The sequence below is a fragment of the Jaculus jaculus genome, chromosome 18, assembly GCF_020740685.1.
Source record: "Jaculus jaculus isolate mJacJac1 chromosome 18, mJacJac1.mat.Y.cur, whole genome shotgun sequence".
NCBI classification, from domain to species: domain Eukaryota; kingdom Metazoa; phylum Chordata; class Mammalia; order Rodentia; family Dipodidae; genus Jaculus; species Jaculus jaculus.
This window is the reverse complement of record NC_059119.1, coordinates 63,403,468-63,423,499: the sequence shown is the minus strand read 5'-3', so window position 1 is coordinate 63,423,499 and position 20,032 is coordinate 63,403,468. Positions and strand designations below refer to the sequence as shown.

General features: G+C 41.4%; 1 protein-coding gene across 6 annotated transcripts in view; it reads right to left on the bottom strand.

Annotated features, from left to right (window-relative positions):
• Window positions 1-20,032, bottom strand: part of Kidins220 (kinase D interacting substrate 220) — a 101,866-nt gene that overhangs the window by 30,397 nt on the left and 51,437 nt on the right. For all 6 annotated transcript variants that reach the window (XM_045137618.1, XM_045137614.1, XM_045137616.1 and 3 more), the window contains exons 23-24: window positions 4,196-4,374; window positions 632-855 (exon numbers count right to left, since the gene is read on the bottom strand). In XM_045137618.1, the coding sequence (XP_044993553.1) occupies window positions 632-855; window positions 4,196-4,374 (403 nt within the window). The remainder of the gene's footprint in view (window positions 1-631; window positions 856-4,195; window positions 4,375-20,032) is intronic.

Below are 20,032 nucleotides of genomic sequence, written 5' to 3'. Positions count from 1 at the left end.
GTGCTTATGGTTGTTATAGTGAGAATAGATACCTTTAGTGAACTAAATCCAATGCAGTCTGAGTACCACTGGAAAATTAACTATGCTTTCATCTTTTATTTAGAATATAGTATATAACTAAGCAACTATACATAACTGATAGTAACTTGAAATAAAATTCTAAAAATGAATTAGCAATAACATCTGAGTCCTCTAAGCAATATTCCCCCATTAGACCTCACATTTAAAAGATGTAGATCATATTACAAATATTATGAACTTAGTAGGAATTTAAGTTTGTCATTGTTATAAATGCCAACAAAAATTATATACCAAAGGAATAATTGTTTATAAACAAACAAAAAGAGAAATACTAAGGTAGCCATCTCTGAACTTGTAGAATATGTTTTCTTATCAAGAAAACAAAAGCTCAAATCTCTAATATTCAGATTATTTAGAGCTCTAGCACATGCTAAAATTCATGACTCAGTTTTTAAGAAGTCATATACTTTTATGTTCAAACTTTACACTTTTCTATTTTAAAGCTTAAGTATAGTTTCAGAACAGTAATGGCATCTACAAGCAGAAAAATTCTGAGCGTTCTCGGGAAGAAATCCTTCAAAGCAATGATGCCCCCTCGCCCTGCCCTTACCCTGTTGTAGAAGGGGTGCTGAGGGCCCGTCATGCCGCTGTAGTAGCTGCTATGGGGCTGTGGTGATGCCACCCCCCCTGTGAATGGCCCACTGAAGGAAGCTGAGGAGGAGCACACGGATGCCGGCTGACTGTACCCTGAAGGTGCCCGAGGAGCTTCATGAACAGGGAGCGCAGGGTAAGCGAGGCCTCCTATGTTGATCTGCTCCCGGGCAGCGCGAACATCTGAACGATCCCATCAAACCCAGGAGGCAAAAGAAAACAGGACACGAGTAATTAGTCTAATCACCAGTTACTCAACTGAAACATGATTTCATCACTTTAGTAATGGTTCCAACTGAAATTAAGTGAGTTGACGGGAAATTTTTAATACTCCACAGACATTTTAGTGAAAAAAAGGCCCAGTTAGTATGCATGAGGGTTTTTCTTTGTTTTCACTGTTTCAGAAGTCACCATCACCTGGATTCTTCTCCTCAATTCCCAAAGATACCAGTTTATCTTTGATTTTTTTAAAATATTTATTTTTGACATGCTAACAATGTTTATGATGAACTCAAATTTGTCTAGTCTTTTTAAAAATTTTTATTTATTTATTTGAGAGTGGCGGACAGAGACAGAAAGAGGCAAATGGAGAGTGAGAGAATGGGTGCGCCAGGGCATCCAGCCACTGCAAACAAACTCCAGACACGTGCGTCCTCTTGTGTATTTGGCTAATGTGGGTCCTGGGGAATTGAACCAGGGTCCTTAGGCTTCACAGGCAAGTGCTTAACCACTAAGCAATCTCTCTAGCCCGGTCTAGTCTTAATACATACAGTGTTAACTAGAACTGCAGGCTTGCAAACTGCCTCAGAATAGGCACATCAAAGCATGCAGGTGTACTTGGGGATTTTACTTGCCTCACAGTAACAGTACAAATCTGCACGGCACAATGTGTTTTTTTGATAGATGGACATGTTGTGCAATGTTCAAATCAGGGAAGTTAACACATCCATTACCTCAAACATCCATCATTTTCTTCTAGGTATTTTGAACTATATGCTACATTGTTGTTAACTACAGTACTTAAGTACTGTGCAATGAAAGTCAGAATTTATTCCTATGTAACTGCATCTTAGTGTCCACTGTCTAGCTTCTTTTCATCCCCCACTCTTCCCTGCCCCTCAAGGCTCTAGTAAGCACTGTTCTACACTTCCAAGAGAAAGGCTTTCCAGATTCCCTATGTAGGTAAGACCATACAGTATTTATCTTTTGGAGCCTGCCTTATTTCACATTATGTAGTGCTGCAGGACTAGGTGAAGGCAGTCACTTTGTGATTCCTAGAAAACTCAGTGAAGGGGCTGGAGAGGTTGCTCAGCGGTTAAGGCACTTGCCTGCGAACCATAAAGACCTGGGTTTGAAGCTATAGCACACCTAGGCATATATCCAAAGGAATCATCTCATTTTCTTAGAAGTACGTGCTCAACCATGTTTATTGCTGCTCAATTTATAATAGCTGGGAAATGGAACCAGCCTAGATGTCCCTCAACTGATGAGTGGATAATGAAGATGTGGCACATTTATACAATGGAGTTCTACTCAGAGGTAAAAAAAAAATGAAGTTATGAAATTTGCAGAAAAATGGATGGACCTGGAAAGGATTATACTAAGTGAGGTAACCCAGGCCCAGAAAGCCAAGTGCCACATGTTCTCGCTCATATGTGGATCCTAGCTACAGATGACTGGGCTTCTGCGTGAGAATGAAAATACTTAGTAGCAGAGGCTAGTAAGTTAAAAAGGAGACATAAAGGGAAGAGAAAGGAAGGGAGGAGGGTACTTAATAGGTTGATATTGTATATATGTAAGTACAATGATTGTGATGGGGAGGTAATATGATAGAGAATGGAATTTCAAAGGAGAAAGTGTGGGGGGGAGGGAGGAAATTAACATGGGATTTTTTTTTATAATCATGGAAAATGCTAATAAAAATTAAAAAAATAAAATAAAATGGGCATTGTTAAAAAAAAAAAAAAAAGACCTGGGTTTGATTCTCCAGTACCCACGTAAAGACACATGCACAGGGTGGCACATGTGCGTGGAGTTTGTTTACAGTGGCAAGAGGCCCTGGCATACCTATATAAATTCTCTCTCTCTTTCCCCTCTCACTAATGAATAAATAAATCTTTTTTTTTTTTTTTTTTTTTTTTCCCCAAGACAGGGTTTCACACTAGCCCAGGCTGACCTGGAATTCACTCTGTATTCTCAGGGTGGCCTTGGACTCATAACAATCCTTCTACCTCTGCCTTCCGAGTGCTGGGATTAAAGGCGTGTGCCACCACATCTTGCTATAAATAAAACACTTTTTTAAAAAGAAAGAAAACTTGATGCTGAGCCACACCATATGAAACACAAATGCTCCAGTAAAGCTTTGGCTGTGTGCCCCTATACACAGTGACACCTAAAGAACTTTGTTTGTACTAAAACATCCATGTGGACCGGGCCTGGTGGGACAGACCTGTGGTGAACAGGACATGGTGGCACTGGGCTGCAACCCAGCTTTGGGAGGATCAGAAGTTCAAGGTCAGCTTGGAGTACAGACTGAGTTCAAAGGCAGGCTGTGCAACCCAGCCAATTCTATCTCTAAATAAAGTAAAAAGTGCACTGAGTATATGTTAACTCAGTGGTAAAATTGCCTGCCTAGGCTGTACAAGGCCCTAGGTTCAAATTTTAGTGCCACCATAGAAAACAAACTTAAAATTTTTTTTAAAATTTATTTATGTGGGGGGGGGGAGAGAGAAAGAAGGAGAGAGAAAGAGGCAGATACAGAATGGGTTTACTAGGGCCTCCAGCCACTGCAAACAAACTTCAGACCCGTGCACCCCCTTGTGCATCTGGCTTACGAGGGTCCTGGGGAATCGAACCAAAGTCCTTTGGCTTTGCAGGCAAATACCTTAACTACTAAGCCATCTCTCTACCCCTAGAAAACAAACTTTATTGCCACTATCAGGTCCTAGTTTACAAATTTAACTTAGACTTTCTTCCTCCTCTAGATAGAGACCTCTACTAATAGCAGAAGACTAGTGACAAGAAAATTATAATGGATTGCCATTCAAAAGTCATGACCATTTGTTAAGAATATGAGTTCAAAGTTGTAAAGAATTTGGTGAAGCAAAGAGATTACAGTAGAGGGTAACAGATAACAGCTTCTTAATGTTTCCAAAAGGATGTCCACACTTAGTCCTCAATTTCATTAATTCCTCTGTGGAGTGCTTGGTTCAATTTATTTATTTATTCATTCATTTTTGTTCCATGGAGCAGGAGAAAATTAATATAGCTAAGCTAGAAACAGGAAATTTGCTGGGCATGGCAGCAAACAGCTATAATCCTAGTACTTTGAATGCTGTGGGAAGAGGATTTCCATGAATTTGAGCTTAACCTGGGCTAAAGAGCAAGCACTAAGTCAGCCAGGGCTACATAAGGAGATCTCACCTCAAAAAACAAAAGCACAAACAAAGCACACAAGTAACAAAACGAAGAGGGAACTTCCAGAGGAATTCAAAGAATGATTAAGTGTACCACAAACACCAACCTGCAATAATCTCCCGGAGCTTAGGATCTAGGTTTACGGTACATGGCAGAAAGGTCTTTACATCCCGAGCCACAAGAACTGGGGTTCTTGAAGACAAAAACACTTCAAAGTTTCTTATATCTCCATCAATTTCAAGCAGTGGCTCAACATCTTTAGTTGTTGGAATATTCTTTGATATTCTTCAAATAAGAAAGAAAGGGTCATTATAGTTACCATTTGAAGGTCAAATTCTACACAACATAAAACAGTGCTTATATGAACAAGGATCACATTAACTTATGATTATTCAAAAAGCTTTTTTCTTTTTTCAGGTAGGGTTTCACTCTAGCTCAGGCTGACCTGGAATTCACTATGGAGTCTCAAGAGTGGCCTAGAACCCATGGCGATCCTCCTACCTCTGCCTCCCAAGTGATGGGATTAAAGGCGTGTACCACCACGACAGGAAATCAGATAACTATAAAATGATACAGTTATAAAATTGGTAGTATACAAATGACGGGGTCGAAATACCCTGCCATTCGCCAAAGCTGACGCGAGCTGGACGGTGAGGCCCATCAGGATGTCATATGTCACATCGCTTCCCATGATCTAGGGAGGAACCGGGCGTGACGACACGGGAGAAGACAGTGAGCCTCAGGCATGTCATATGTCACATCGCTTCCCATGATCTAGTGAGGAACCAGGTGTGATGACATGGGAGAAGACAGTGAGCCTTAGGCATGTCAGACGTCACGTCACTTCCCATGATCTAGGGAGGAACCGGGTGTGACTACACAGAAGACAGTGCGCCTCAGGCAGCTTAAAAGTCACATAGCTAGCAAAAACTGGTTCCAAAACTCATGATTTTAAAATAAAATACACAGTTCATTCCTTTGTAAGAAATAAAGAACTTTTTGATAAATTGCACAAACTAGAAAAATGTTAGTATGGGTTTGTCTTCTCTAAAAAGATTTATTTTCTTTTTAAAAAATATTTTAAAAATGCTAAAAATATTTTTATTTATTTGCAAGGAGAGAGAGAGAGAGAGAGAAGGAGAGACAGATAAATAGAGAGAATGGGCATGCCAGGGCCTTCAGCCACTGTAAACAAACTCTAGATACACGCACCACTGTGTATTTATGTGGGTACTGGAGAATTGAACTCTGGTCATTAGGTTTTGCTGTCAAATGCCTTAGCCATTGAACCATCTCCAGCCCATATTTTCCTTTTTAAAAACTTATTTACGCTGGGCGTGGTGGCACACGCCTTTACTCCCAGCACTCGGGAGGCAGAGGTAAGAGGATTGCTGTGAGTTCGAGGCTACCCTGAGATTCCATAGTGAATTCCAGATAAGCCTGGGCTAGAGTGAGACCCCACCTCAAGAAAAAAAAACAAAACAAAACCTTATTTACAAGGAGAGAGAGAGAGAGAGAGAGAGAATAGGAGCATGCCAGGGCCTCTAGCCACTGCAAACAAACGCCAGATGCACGTGCCACTTTGTGCTTGGCTTTATGTGGAGACTGTGGAATCAAGCACAGGTCATCAGGCTTTTCAGGCAAGTAGCTTTAACCACTGAGCATCTCTCAAGCCTTGAAAAGGTTTATTTTCTACTGAAGTAACAACATATGCTTACTGGATAAACACAAACATGAAAAGTAGACTGCAAAACACATATACCTTTACCAAACAGTGACTACATCAATACATCACTCTTATGAACACTATCTTACATGGTTGAGTTCAAACAATCTTGGAGCAAAATTTTCTGAATGTAAACCTAAGTAATTTTTGTTCACTGAAAATATTTATTAGATACTATGAAGATGAAGGACATAGGATAGGAGGCCAATAGAGAAGGGTTGCAAAGAACAAGGAAGAAGCTTCTCAAATGATGGACTTGTTCATTCTTCTGGTTGCAATGAATATTAAACTTGTGACTCGTTCATCTTAAACATAGCAGTTGACCTGTGAGCAAACCCTCTCAAATAGCTCTCCGAAAATCACTACAGCTAGCCAGGCATGGTGGTTCATGCCTTTAATCTCAGCACTTGGGAGGCAGAGGTAGGAGGACCCTTGAGAGTTTGAGGCTAGCTTTGGGACTACAGGGTAAGTTCCAAGTCAGTCTGGGTTATAGTGAGATCCTACCTCAAAAAAATTTTTTTAAAGAAAAAAAAAATCACTGCAGCTATTCTCCAAACATTCTCCAAGTACACAAGAATGTGAGCTGCTGGGCTGTACTGAATACCCTTAGGAAAAGCAGTAGGGTTTCATGTTCTTCAAAAATGAAATGGAAATTCTACACTAAGATTAGCAATAGTTACATTGTTTCCTTGGGACCAGCACTTCACTGCCAAGACTAAGTACTTGGCTGGTAGCCAAATATCAAAAGTCATCTAAAGGAAAATCTAGAGAACAAAATTAGCAACGAGGAAAAGAATAGGGTGTTGCTGGGAAAAGAAGGGCAGCAATTCTGTACTGCTGAACTTCAGGAAGTGCTTTTATAAGCTCATATACACAGGGACAAAACAGAAAAGCTCTCTGATATAGGATTACTCTAAATAAAGTATGTCACTCAAATTGATTATTAAATGTACTTAATATTTTATTTATTTGAGACAGAAAGAGGGAGGCAAAGAGAGAGAGAGAGAGAGAGGAAGAGTGAATGAATACGAATGGGCACATCAGGGTCTCTAGCCATTGCAAATGAACTCCAGATGCACGCGCCACTTTGTGCATTAGGCTTACGTGGGTTCTGGGAAATTGAACCTGGGTCCTTGGGCTTTGCAGGCAAGTGCCTTAACTGCAAAGCCATCTCTCCAGTCCTTTGAAATATATTTAAAATGTAATGGGAGCCAGGCGTGGTGGAGCACGCCTTTAATCCCAGCACTCGGGAGGCAGAGGTAAGGAGGATCGCTGTGAGTTCAAGGCCACCCTGAGACTCCATAGTGAATTCCAGGTCAGCCTGGGCTAGAGTGAGACCCTACCTCGAAAAACAAACAACAACAACAACAACAACAAAAAGTAATGGGAAACCTGAAAAATGATCACATAGCTTCATTTGCAAACATGGTCAAAATATCAGACCTGAAACCGTTAACCAGGCAGTTCATGTATTTTAGGAGTTTGGCACAAAAGAAGGCCAGAAATATTTCCATAAAAACACACAGCTGACAAGTCACATGAAAACTGAATGTCAATGGAAGCACAGTAGCTTAAGCTTGAATCCTTCCTGCTGATCTTGTGAGCTCCCAGCATTAATTGGCTTTGCTAAAAGAGGTATTTATGTAAATGATAATCTTTTGGCAGTGGGCCACTGAAATCATATGGCTCTTTATTTCTCAGATATTTTCCGAAAGGTTAGCATTTAAGCAATTTAAGTTACTTCACTTTACAATTAAAACAGAATTTACTTCTCTAGTATTATGAATCACGTGAACTAAAGTTGCTAGCAGTTAAACGGCCCATAGAGGACGTTCTAAAGACTCAGGAACTGCGAGCACGCGTCAGTTTCACTGTGGCTGGTTCTGTGCCGCCATCCAGCAGCAAGTGTCAATGCTAGCACCGATGTGCATTAAAGCATTTGAATTATAAACGTAGTCACTATTAATTCCCCGATTTGTGCCACATTTATTTCCATGTAAAATGAGGGTCTAATCGCATGAAAAACTTCTATTTTAAAGTATAAGCAGGTTCTTCCAGTATAACTTATGAATACGGCATTGTTTATATTTTTTTCTGAAGGTAACTTCCTAATCATGTAATTATTTAGTTGGAATTTAAAAAGACATTCTTGGGCTGGAGAGATGGCTTAGTGGTTAAGCGTTTGCCTGTGAAGCCTAAGGACCCCGGTTTGAGGCTCAGTTCCCCAGGTCCCACGTTAGCCAGATGCACAAGGGGGCGCACGCGTCTGGAGTTCGTTTGTAGAGGCTGGAAGCCCTGGTGCGCCCATTCTCTCTCTCCCTCTATCTGTCTGTCTCTCTGTGTCTGTTGCTCTCAAATAAATAAATAAATAATTAAAAATAAAATAAAATAAAAAGACATTCTTTCTTCCTTATCTCCCCCCTCTCTTTTCTCTTCTTCTTCCCCTACTCTCCCTACCCCTCTCTGATCCACTCTCACTAGTAATCACTTATAGGGCCTCTTGCCCAGCAGGCAACCCACTTTTCTTTATAAATTCCTAATTGCCTTAAAATGTTTTTACTCCAGAAGGAAACTGAACTTCTAGTACACTTTCACATACTTTCATATATAGACTGCCCATTTATTAATTGCTCTTTATATGGAGAACACATTGGAGATTATGGGAGCTAGATGAAATACGTAGACAAAGAGAGTAAACTGGGACTGGGGATGCCCTTCTGTAGTACCTGCCTAGCATGATCACCACTACTGTGTGGTAAAACAAACAAATAACAACCACTGAGCATTATAGCTAAAGGGTCATAAACTAAAGATAACACAAAATTCACTTTTTAGTCCAGTTATATCTTAGAAAGGCAATTGAAAACCCTAAATACTTTCCCCTTCTCTCTTTACCAAGTTATTTCCCACCTAATCTTTTGTCCTCAGCAGTTTTCCTGTCATTCGGAAAGACTATCCTAAGAACAGTTCATATTCCTCTTATATCACATTCACACTTGAATTAAATATGCACTATGAAACTCCTTTTTTAAAGTACACAGCGCTTCACGGATTTTTGTGTAATCCTAGCACAGGGGCTGCACTAATCTCTTTATTGTTCTAATTTTTAGTAGATGGGCATCTAAAGTCAGTACTGAAATTATCTTCTTAAATGGCTCTCTTCTTCCAGGCGTGGCTCCCTCAAAGACGGGAACAACGCTGGTTGGCTCTCTAGCGTGTCTACAGTGACTAGCACGGGACGCAGTCCTGGTTGTCACTGTTGCTCAATAACCATTTATGGAGAAGGCAGATTATGCACAAGAGTGCTCATCCTGAACAGTATTACCCTTTAAGAGTAAAGTAATTTTTATTTTGTCCTTTCTGATATTGAAAAAATACAGTGAGTGAAAAAGACTAGGTGGATCTATTTTGAGTTAATTTTTGTACATGATGGGATGGAGGGGTCCAATTTCATTCTTTTTAAAAAAATATTTTATTTTTATTTATTTACTAGAGAGAGAGAATGAGAATGGTTGTGCCAGGGCCTCCAGCACTGCAAACGCATTCCAGATGCATGTACCACATTGTTCTTATGTGGGTCCCAGGGAATCAAACCTGGGTCCTTTGGCTTTGCAGGCAAGTGCCTTTACTCCTAAGCCATCTCTCCAGCCCTCATTCTTTTTTTAAAAAAATATTTTATTCATTTATTTATTTGAGAGAGAGAGAGAGAGAGAGAGAGAGAGAGAGAGAGAGAGAGAGAAAAAGAGGCAGATACAGAGAAAGAGAATGGACACTCCAGGGCCTTTAGCTGCTGCAAACAACTCCAGACACATGCACCACCTTGTGCATCTGGCTTACATGGGACCTGCAGAATTGAACCTGGATCCTTAGGGTTTGCAGCCAAGTGCCTTAACTGCTAAGCCATCTCTTCACTCCAATTTCATTCTTTTTGCATGTGGAAATCTACTGTCCTCGCACCACTTACTAAACAGGCTGATGTTCTTTTCTTAGTGAATACAGTTGGCACTTTCAACAAAACCCAACAGGAAACAATGAATGGGTCAATGAACAAATCAAGAAGGAAATAAAAATGCTCCTAGACCTGAATGAGAATGAAAACACAATGTACCAGAACCTATGGGGAACTATGAAGGCATTCCTAAGAGGGAAATTTATAGTTCTAAATGCTATATTACAAAAAACAGACATTTCACATAAATAACAATCCACCTGAAGGCATTAGAAAAACAAGGATCATTCAAACTCAAGGTGCAACAATCTCTACATTATAATACAAGAAACAAAAAGTCAACAATTCAATCCTATCAAAAATTATAAATCCATCAGAAATGACCTCCAGCGAGACTGATTTAGATGGAATACCTGACAAAGAATTCAAAAAATGATTATCTCACTGGGCGTGGTAGCACATGTCTTTAATCCCAGCACTCAGGAGGAAGAGATAGGAGGATTGCCATGAGTTTGAGACCACCCTGAGAATACATAGTGAATTCTAGGTCAGCCTGGGCTCTAGAGTGAGACCCTACCTTGAAAAACCAAAAACAAAACAAAAAATAAAATAAAAAAAATTAAAAAAGATTATCTCCATGTTCAAAGGAATCAAAGAAGAAAACAAACTCTTGAAGGAATCCCAAGAGAACAGAGGAAACCAGCTTAATGAAGTAATGAGGCTAATGTAAGACAAGAGTAAAGAAATAGAAATAATGAAAAAAAAATTGAAAATATTAGAAATACAAACTTAAGTCAAATAGAAAACTCTGTATAAGTCTCACCCATAGGAATGGATCAAGGAGAGGACAGACTATCTAAACTAGAAGACATGGTGGCAGACCTAATACAGTCCAACAAAGAGAAAGACAAATAGGAAGGCATGAGTGGGAGTTTCGAGACATTCAGGACACTGTGAAGAGACCAACCATAATAATCTAGGGTATATTAGAAGGAGAAGAATTTTACTTCAAAGGCATAGTAGGTATTCTCAACAAAAGCATAGAAGAAAACCTCCCCGAAATAGGGAAAGAGATGGCAATACAGACACAGGAAGCCTTTAGAACACTGAATAGACAAAAATCAGGAAAGAACCCCTCATCGCCATATTATACATAAACTACTAAATACACAAACCAAAGAAAATATATTGAAAGCAGTTAGAGGAAAAAAATTAAGTCACATACAAAGGCAAGCCCATCAGGATAACAGCAGATTACTCAACACAAACTTGAAAAGCCAGAAGGGCTTGGAATGATGTATTCCAAGTTCTGAAAGTTAACAACTGTCAATCAAGACTACTTTTCCAGCAAAGCTATCCATCCAAATTGATGGAGAAATAAGGATATTCCACAAAAAAAACCAGGCTAAAGGAGTATATGACCACTAAGCTGGCTTTGTAGAAAATACTTGAAGGGATCCTTCATACTGAACAGAAAGAAAAGCACACATATAAGGAAATAGGAAAAAAAAAAAACCTATATTCAAACAATAGTTAATACAAGAGAGTAAAGGGAAAACAGGAAGAACTAAAAAACAAGAATGGCAAAAATAAACATACACCTTTCCATAATAACTCAATATCCATGGCCTCAATGCCCCAACCAAATTACTGAGGCTTGCAGACTAGGATAAAAGACAGGATCCTTCTATTTGTTGCCTGCAAGAAAACCACTTCCATAAAAGAAAGATACTTTTTTTAGAGTAAAAGAATGGAAAATGGTATTTCAAGCAAATGGGTCCAGAAAACAAGAAGGTGTTGCTATCCTAATATCTGACAGGATAGACTTCAAACCAACATTAGTTGGAGGACATTACAATTCTAAACATATATGCACCAAACATGGGGGCTTCCCAATTTTATCCAACAAACAGTATTAGACTGAAGGTCGCAGATAACACCAAATACATTAGTAGTGGGTGACTTCAATATCCCATGCTCACGAATTGACAAGTCATCCTAGCAAATAAAGAGAGAAGCATCTGGATTAAATGAGTTCATACAACAAATGGATCTAATAGGTATCTGTAGAACATTCCATCCAAATGCTGCAGAATACACATTTTTCTCAGAAGCAATGGAACATTCTCTAAAATAGACAATATATTAGGACACAAAGCAAATCTTAACAAATACAGGAAAACTGAAATAGTTCCTTGTACTCTATCTGATCACCATGGAATTAAATGACAACCAGCAAGAAAAACTACAGGGCATATGCAAAATCATGGAAACTAAACAGTATACTACTGAATGATGAATGGGTCAATGAAGAAATCAAGAAGGAAATAAAAAAAAATCATAGAATCAAATGACATTGAGAATACACCATACCAAAACTTTCAGGACACAATGAAGGAGTCCTCAGACAGAAGTTTATAGCTTTAAGTGCCTATATTAAGAAATTAGAAATATTGCAAGTAAACAATTTAATGCTTCACCTTAAGGCCTTAGAAAAAGAAGAACAAGGCAAACCGAAAATCATAGATAAAAGGAAATAATAAAGATTAGGGCAGAAATTAATGAAATAGAAACAAATCAAACCAAACCAAACCAAACCAAAACACAAAGACTCAATGAAAAAAGGAGTTGGTTCTTTGAAAGGATAAACAAGATTGATACAGCCCTTAGTAAATCTGAGCAAAGGAAAGAGAAGGAGACACAAATCAATAATATTAGAGATGGAAAAGGCACCATTACAACATATGCCAATGAAATTCAGAAAACCGTGAGGACATACTTTAAGAACATAAACTCCACTAAGTTTGAAAATATGAAACAAGTGGGTGATTTCCTTAACTTATATGACCTACCAAAATTAAATTGAGATAAACAATTTAAACAGATCTCTAACAAGGAAGGAGATCAAAACAGTTATTAAAAAAAACAACTCCCAACTAAAAAAAGTTCAGGCCCACATGGATTCACAATTTTTAAAAATTTTTTTCTCTTTCTCTGCCTCCCAAATAAATAAATAAATAAATAAAAATAAAATTAAAAAGGAAAAAATTTAAAATAAAAAAACCTATCAGTACAATGGACATATATTGCACAAGGGGGATAAGATAGATAACATCACAAATATGAATTACTGTCTGATTCTTTTTTTTTCCTTTTTGAGAAATGGAGATGAGAGAGATGGAGAGGAGACAGAGAGATAGAATTGGTGTGCCAGGGCTTCAGCTACTGAAATTGAATTCCAGATACTTGTGCCACCTAGTGGGCATGTGTGACCTTGTGTTTGCCTCACATTTGTGTGTCTGGCTAACATGGGATCTGGAGAGTAGAACATGGGTCCTTAGGCTTCGCAAGCAAGCACCTTAACCACTAAGCCATCTCTCCAGCTCTTATGTCTGATTCTTTTTTTTTTCTTTTTTTTTTAATTTTTATTTATTTATTTGAGAGGGACAGACACAGAGAGAAAGACAGATAGAGGGAGAGAGAGAATGGGCGCACCAGGGCTTCCAGCCTCTGCAAACGAACTCCAGACGCGTGCGCCCCCTTGTGCATCTGGCTAACGTGGGACCTGGGGAAACGAGCCTCGAACCGGGGTCCTTAGGCTTCACAGGCAACTGCTTAACCACTAAGCCATCTCTCCAGCCCTTATGTCTGATTCTTAATGTTATTCAAAGTCACAATTTAAGTCCAGAAACGAACAAAAGAAGCTTATGCATAATCCATTCTAAATGAGGAGAGGAGGGAGTAAATGAAGGAAAGGTGAAGTAGTTTGGTAAAATATAAGAGAAGCTAGAGATGACTGAGAGCAATCAAACTAAGCTTGTGAAAACTTTAGTTCAATACCAGGAAGGCATATCATAAGATGATATTTACTCATAAGATATGACTGAGTAATTCAAACATATTAGATAGGTCCATAAAGGTCATCAATTAGGTAGATGTCCAGTGTCTCCTTGGCAAACAGCTGTTTCAGTGAAACAAGAAGTGGCTATCATACTTAAACTGTTTTAAAACAGGAATTAAAAAAATCCAAGATTGAATGAGGAGGAAGGAGAGAAAACGGCATCCACGGGTCACAGTGCCCACAGCCCAGCTGCAGCCCAGCAGGGCTACAGTGCTGACACCATGTAGGCATATGGGCAACAAAGCCATAGGACCTATGGGCAGCCTACTGATGGCAGCTATGCCCAGGCTCAGGCCACGCTGCCTACAGGCAGCAACTTCTTCTGGGCAGCTTCCAACTGGTAATGCTACTCCAACGCCCCACCACCCCCCGGCCCCAGGGAAACAGCCAGCTTGTCCATGGGTACAGCACTGGTGCTGATGACACCACCTGGGCTACAGTCGCCACCATCTGGGCCTCCTATGCAGCTCAGTCTGCATATGGTACCTGGCCTTCTGATCCTGCCTTTGGGCAGCAGCCAGCAGCCTCTGCACCTGCAAGACCACAGGATGGGAACTAATCAGCCCAGCCTACGATATAGACAGATCAACCACAGCTCTCCCAGGCGCCTGGGAGCTACCCCACACAGCCGGTCACTGCGCCTCCGTCCTATCCCGGGAGCTACCCCACACAGCCGGTCACTGCGCCTCCATCCTGTCCCGGGGGCTACCCCACACAGCTGGTCACTGCGCCTCCGTCCTATCCCGGGAGCTACCCCACACAACCGGTCACTACGCCTCCGTCCTGTCCCGGGGGCTACCCCACACAGCCGGTCACTGCGCCTCCGTCCTATCCCGGGGGCTACCCCACACAGCCGGTCACTGCGCCTCCGTCCTGTCCCGGGGGCTACCCCACACAGCCGGTCACTGCGCCTCCATCCCATCCCGGGAGCCACCCCACACAGCCGGTCACTGCACCTCCGTCCCGTCCCGGGAGCCACCCCACACAGCCAGTCACTGCGCCTCCGTCCTGCGCCTCCGTCCTATCCCGGGGGCTACCCCACACAGCCGGTCACTGCGCCTCCGTCCTGTCCCGGGAGCTACCCCACACAGCCGGTCACTGCGCCTCCGTCCTGTCCCGGGAGCTACCCCACACAGCCGGTCACTGCACCTCCGTCCTGTCCCGGGAGCTACCCCACACAGCCGGTCACTGCGCCTCTGTCCTGTCCCGGGAGCTACCCCACACAGCCGGTCACTGCGCCTCCGTCCTGTCCCGGGAGCTACCCCACACAGCCGGTCACTGCGCCTCCGTCCTACCCTCCTACCAGCTGTTCTCTTCACAGCGACTAGTCACTCTCAGAGCAGTTATACTCAGCAGAACACCTATGGGCAAGCAAGCAGCTGTGGACAACACAGTAGCTGTGGTCAACACAGCAGCCTCCACTAGTTGCCCCCTCAGACCGGACCCTACAGCCAGGCTCCAAGTCAATATAGCTAATAGAGCAGCAGCTATGGCCACAGAGTTCATTCTGACAGGACCACACCAGTAGCACCAGGAGAGAAGCACAGCAGGAGTGGCCCTGACAACCGGGGCAGGGGAAGGGGGCTTTGATTGTGGAGACATGAGCGGAGATGGGCGGGGAGGCGAACTTGGGGGAATGGGGTAAGAGCAAAACTAATTCGGTTTCATCCATAGAATTTTCAGCAGAAAGGGACTGAAGGACATATGAAATTTATTCTGTATTTCCATGGACAATCTGTTGAGGTCAAGCCTTCGTCCTTTTTTTGAATAAATTTGTTTTTATTTATTTATTTGAGAGAGAGGCAGGGAGAGAGAAGGGCAGGCCAGGGCATCCAGCCACTGCAGACACATGTGCCACCTTGTGCATCTGGCTTATGTGGGTCTTGGGGGATTGAACCTGGGTCCATTGGATTTGCAGGCAAATGCCTTAACTACTAAGCCATCTCTCCAGCCCCAAGCCTTCTTCCAAAACATGGAAATGTCATCTCTGTGGCATACTGATCAGCAGTTTGCCTTTTTTTCCCCTGCCAATAACTTGTGTTGGGTTAGCAGAATCAAAGAATAGTTTTGAAACTAGAGCTTTCAGTTCTCCTCATGGGTTTCCTAGGTGAAGTGCCTGTGCAGTAGTTTTGGGATGGAATACACACAAACCTCCTAACAACCCTAGGTTTTAACTGATGCCTGTGAATGGTTGTCTTGAAAATAACCTGGTTTGTATACTGCAGAAAGAAATGTGGCTGCTTTCCACAATGTTTGTCTCCAACTTCTCTGTGTACTGAGAACTGTTGGGTATGATGATGAAGATCTTGGTCCCATAACCGTTAAACAATAGCCCAAGGTGCCCCTGATACATAGTTTGGTTGGAACACAGAAAAATCTAGTAACTCCTTTGCAGAGTAATGTACAGAAGTTTAGCATTTCTTCCCACGGGAGATTTTTAAAGTTTGACTATTTTGATTGATGGCACAATTTTGTTCAGAAAACTTTGTTTAGATCAATAATATGACCCTGCTGCCTCTACCTGCCCTTCCCTTCCCTCTTCCCATCCCTTCTTCCCTTCCTGGCGTCTGTACTTTGATGAAGGTGAGATATGATGTTAGTGGCTAACATAATGTAAAAGGCTTACTTCTGTGTGTGTTCTGTCCCTATAGAAACAGGGAGAGACAGACAGACAAAGAGAATGGGCGTGCCAGGGCCTCCAGCCAATGCAAACAAATTCCAGATGTGTGTGCCCCCTTGTGCATCTGGCTAATGTGGGTCCTGGGGAATCAAACTTGGGTCCTTTGGCTTTGCAAGCAAATACCTTAACTGCTAAGCCATCCCTCTAGCCTGATATTCTTTTTAAAAACGTTTTATTTATGTATTTGAGAGAGAGAGAGAGAGAGAGAGAGAGGCAGATAGACAGAGAGAGAGAGAATGGGTGTGCCAGGGCCTCTAGCCACTGCAAATGAATTCCAGACGCATGTGCCACCATGTACATCTGGCTTACATGGGTCCTGGGGTATCAAACCTGGGTCCTTAGGCTTCACAAGCAAACACCTTAACTGTTAAACCATCTCTGCAGCCCTAGAGGGATCTTCTTAATTAGATGAGCTTGATTTCCAGTGTTAGTATCAAATGCCACTTGTTAAAAGTTGAACAATTTAGAAAATAATTTAACAAAGCAATTTTACAAAATACTAAAAACCAACATTTTATTTTTCAGCTGAATAAAGTGAGCAGATGTGTTATCAAATAGCTATAAGAATAAATGATGCTTTTTATGGATTAAAAAATAAATTTTACTGCTAGTGTTAAAATACTATTTTCTGGTTGCTTTTACAAAACCATTATTTCTTTAATAAAATAAATGGCTATCAATTATATACTGCTGCCTTTTTTTGGGGGGAGGGGTCTTAAGGTAGGGTCTCTATCTAGCCTAGGCTGACCTGGAATTCACTCTATATTCTCAGGGTGGCCTCGAACTCACAGCAATCCTCCTACCTCTGCCTCCCGAGTGCTGGGATTAATTAAAGGCATGTGCCACCATGCCCGGCTATACTACTGTCTTTTATCAGCTATAAATAAAACTTTTCATAATTCAAATGATAGGTAGGTACCAAAGAACTCAACTATAATAAATAGAAACGGTCATTTAAAAATTATTTTCACAACCTCTGATACATGGTTTTTCAATATGTTGACCAAATTGTCATCATATGGCTTTTTATTTCAAATCATTTAATTTAAATTTTTTAAAATTTACTTATTAGAAAGAGAGTGAGAGAGACTGAGAATGAGTGCACCAGGGCCTCTAGCCACTGGAAAGGTATTCCAGACACATGCATCATGTGCATCTAGCTTAAGTAGGACCTGGAGAATTGAACCTGGGTCCTTAGGCTTCACAGGCAAGTACCTTAACTGCTAAGCTATCTCGCCCTCATTTATTTTTTAAAATCATTTAATTATTTTCAGTCAAATCTTCCTTATGATATCTTTTTCTCTTTCTGCCCCACTTAAAAATATTCTTTGTAAGTATTTACAGGAATATAAAATATTTATTCTTCCAAAATAAAAGTATCTTGAAGTCACCCTGAATCCAACCCACTCTCAGATAGCAAGGTCTACTAAGGGTTGAGGTCTAAAGTAATAGCTTAGTTTAACCACAAAGTGGCCATCACTTCATTTTACCTCCAACATATATTATTCTATATTCACTTAAACAAAATAAAGTATTGTCCTACACAACTGTACTTCAAAGGGGCTGGGGAGGTGGATCAGTGGTTAAAGAAACTTGCTAGCAAAGCCTGCCAGCCTAGGTTCAATGGCTTAGTACTCACATAAAGTCAGATTCATGGGGAGGTGCACATGTCCAGAGCTTGTTTGTATTAGCAAGAGGCCCTGAAATGCCCATATTCTCTCTCTCTCTAGTAAATAAATAAAAATATATATATTTTAAAGACCTTTAAAATTTTTTACTACAGGGCTGGAGGGATGGCTTAGCCATTAAGGCTCTTGCCTGCAAATCCAGAGGACCCAGGTCTGATTCCCCAGGACCCATGTAAGCCAGATGCACAAGGTAGTGCATGTGTCTGGAGTTCATTTGCAGTGGCTGGAGGCCCTAGCATGCCCATTCTGTTTCTTTTAGCTTCCTTCTCCTCTCTCTCAAGTAAGTAAATAAATTAAATATTAAAAAATTTTTTTCTCCAATTTGTTTTTGTTACATGATAAAAATATTCCTCCTCCCAAATAATTCTTTCACAAATATTCTATTTTTCATAAACAGGGTAAAATAATTACTATTATTTTATTAAAGGCCCTGACATGTACATTCGCTCTCTCCTTCTCTCCCCCTCTCTCTAATAAATAAAGGAAGAAAGGGAGAAAAAGAGGGAGGGAGGAAGGAAGAAAGGAGGCAGCATTTTATGAAGACAAAGAAAGATTAGAGACAACGTTATAGGGGCTCGGGAGATAGTTCAGTACAGGCACTTCCTTGTAAAGCCTGATGGCAGGGGCTCAATTCCCCAATAACCACATAAAACCAGGTGCAAAAAGTGGGCATACATCTGCTATGTGTTAGCAGTGGCAAGAGACTCTGGAAGCCCTGCCCCTACCCCCATCACTCACTCAGATAAGTAAAAAAAAATAGGTTTTTGTTGTTTTATTTTGGGCTGTAGTCTCACTCTAGCCCAGGCTGACCTGGAATTCACTATGTCGTCTCTGGGTGGCCTCAAACTTACGGTGATCCTCCCACCTCTGCCTCCTAAGTGCTGGGATTTAAAGGCATGCGCCTCAATGCCCGGCCTGGGCTACTGTTTTCTAATGTGCAAAATAGGGTTAACAGTGCTTACCTGAGAACTGTATGAATAAAAGAAATTATACTACCAGCCGGATGTGGTGGCACACGCCTTTAAAGTCCCAGCACTGGGCTGGAGAGATGGCACAGCGGTGAAGCACTTGCCTATGAAGCCTAAGGACCCCGGTTCGAGGCTCAATTCCCCAGGACCCAAGTTAGCCAGATGCACAAAGGGGGCACACGCGTCTGGAGTTCGTTCACAGTGGCTAGAAGCCCTGGCATGCCCATTCTCTCTTTCTCTCTCTCTCTCTGCCTCTTTCTCTCTCAAATAAATGAATAAAAATCTAAAAAAAAATAAAAAAAAAATCCCAGCACTTAGGAGGCAGAGGTGGGAGGATCACCGTGAGTTTGAGGCCACCCAGAGACGACATAGTGAATTCCAGGTCAGCCTGGGTTAGAGTGAGACCCTACCTGGAAAAAAAAGAAAGGAAGGAAGGAAGGAAGGGAGGGAGGGAGGGAGGGAGGGAGGGAGGGAGGGAGAAATTATACTACCAAGTGCTTAGACAGGTGACACCAACAAAGTTTCATGTGGAGTCTGTAAGACCCAAACTGAAACCCTAGCTCTGCAGCCTAAGAGCTGGGTGATTTGAAGAAGTTACTTATTTACAGTTTCTGAAGCCTGCATGCTAATAATGTGGAACTATAGTAACACCTCTCCAGGTTACAAAGATTCAAAAACATACTGAGCACTTGATGTCAAGGAAGGAAGGTAGGGTTATTAAGTAACCTGAAGGGTCCCATGTCCTTCCAAGGCCTCACCTTTCTTTTTTCTTTTCTTTTTTGTTTGTTTTACGAGGTAGGGTCTCACTCTAGTTCAGGCTGACCTAGAATTCACTCTGTATTCTCAGGTTGGCCTCGAACTCATGGTGATCCTCCTACCTCTGCCTCCCTAGTGCTGAGATTAAAGGTGTGCACCACCATGCCCAGCCCTCACATTTCTTAAAACCCGATAAGTGTATTACCAGACCAATTCAGTGCTCTAGGAGTAAGAGCCATTCCAGACAGTCTAAGAGTCCAAAACAGCCTCAATTA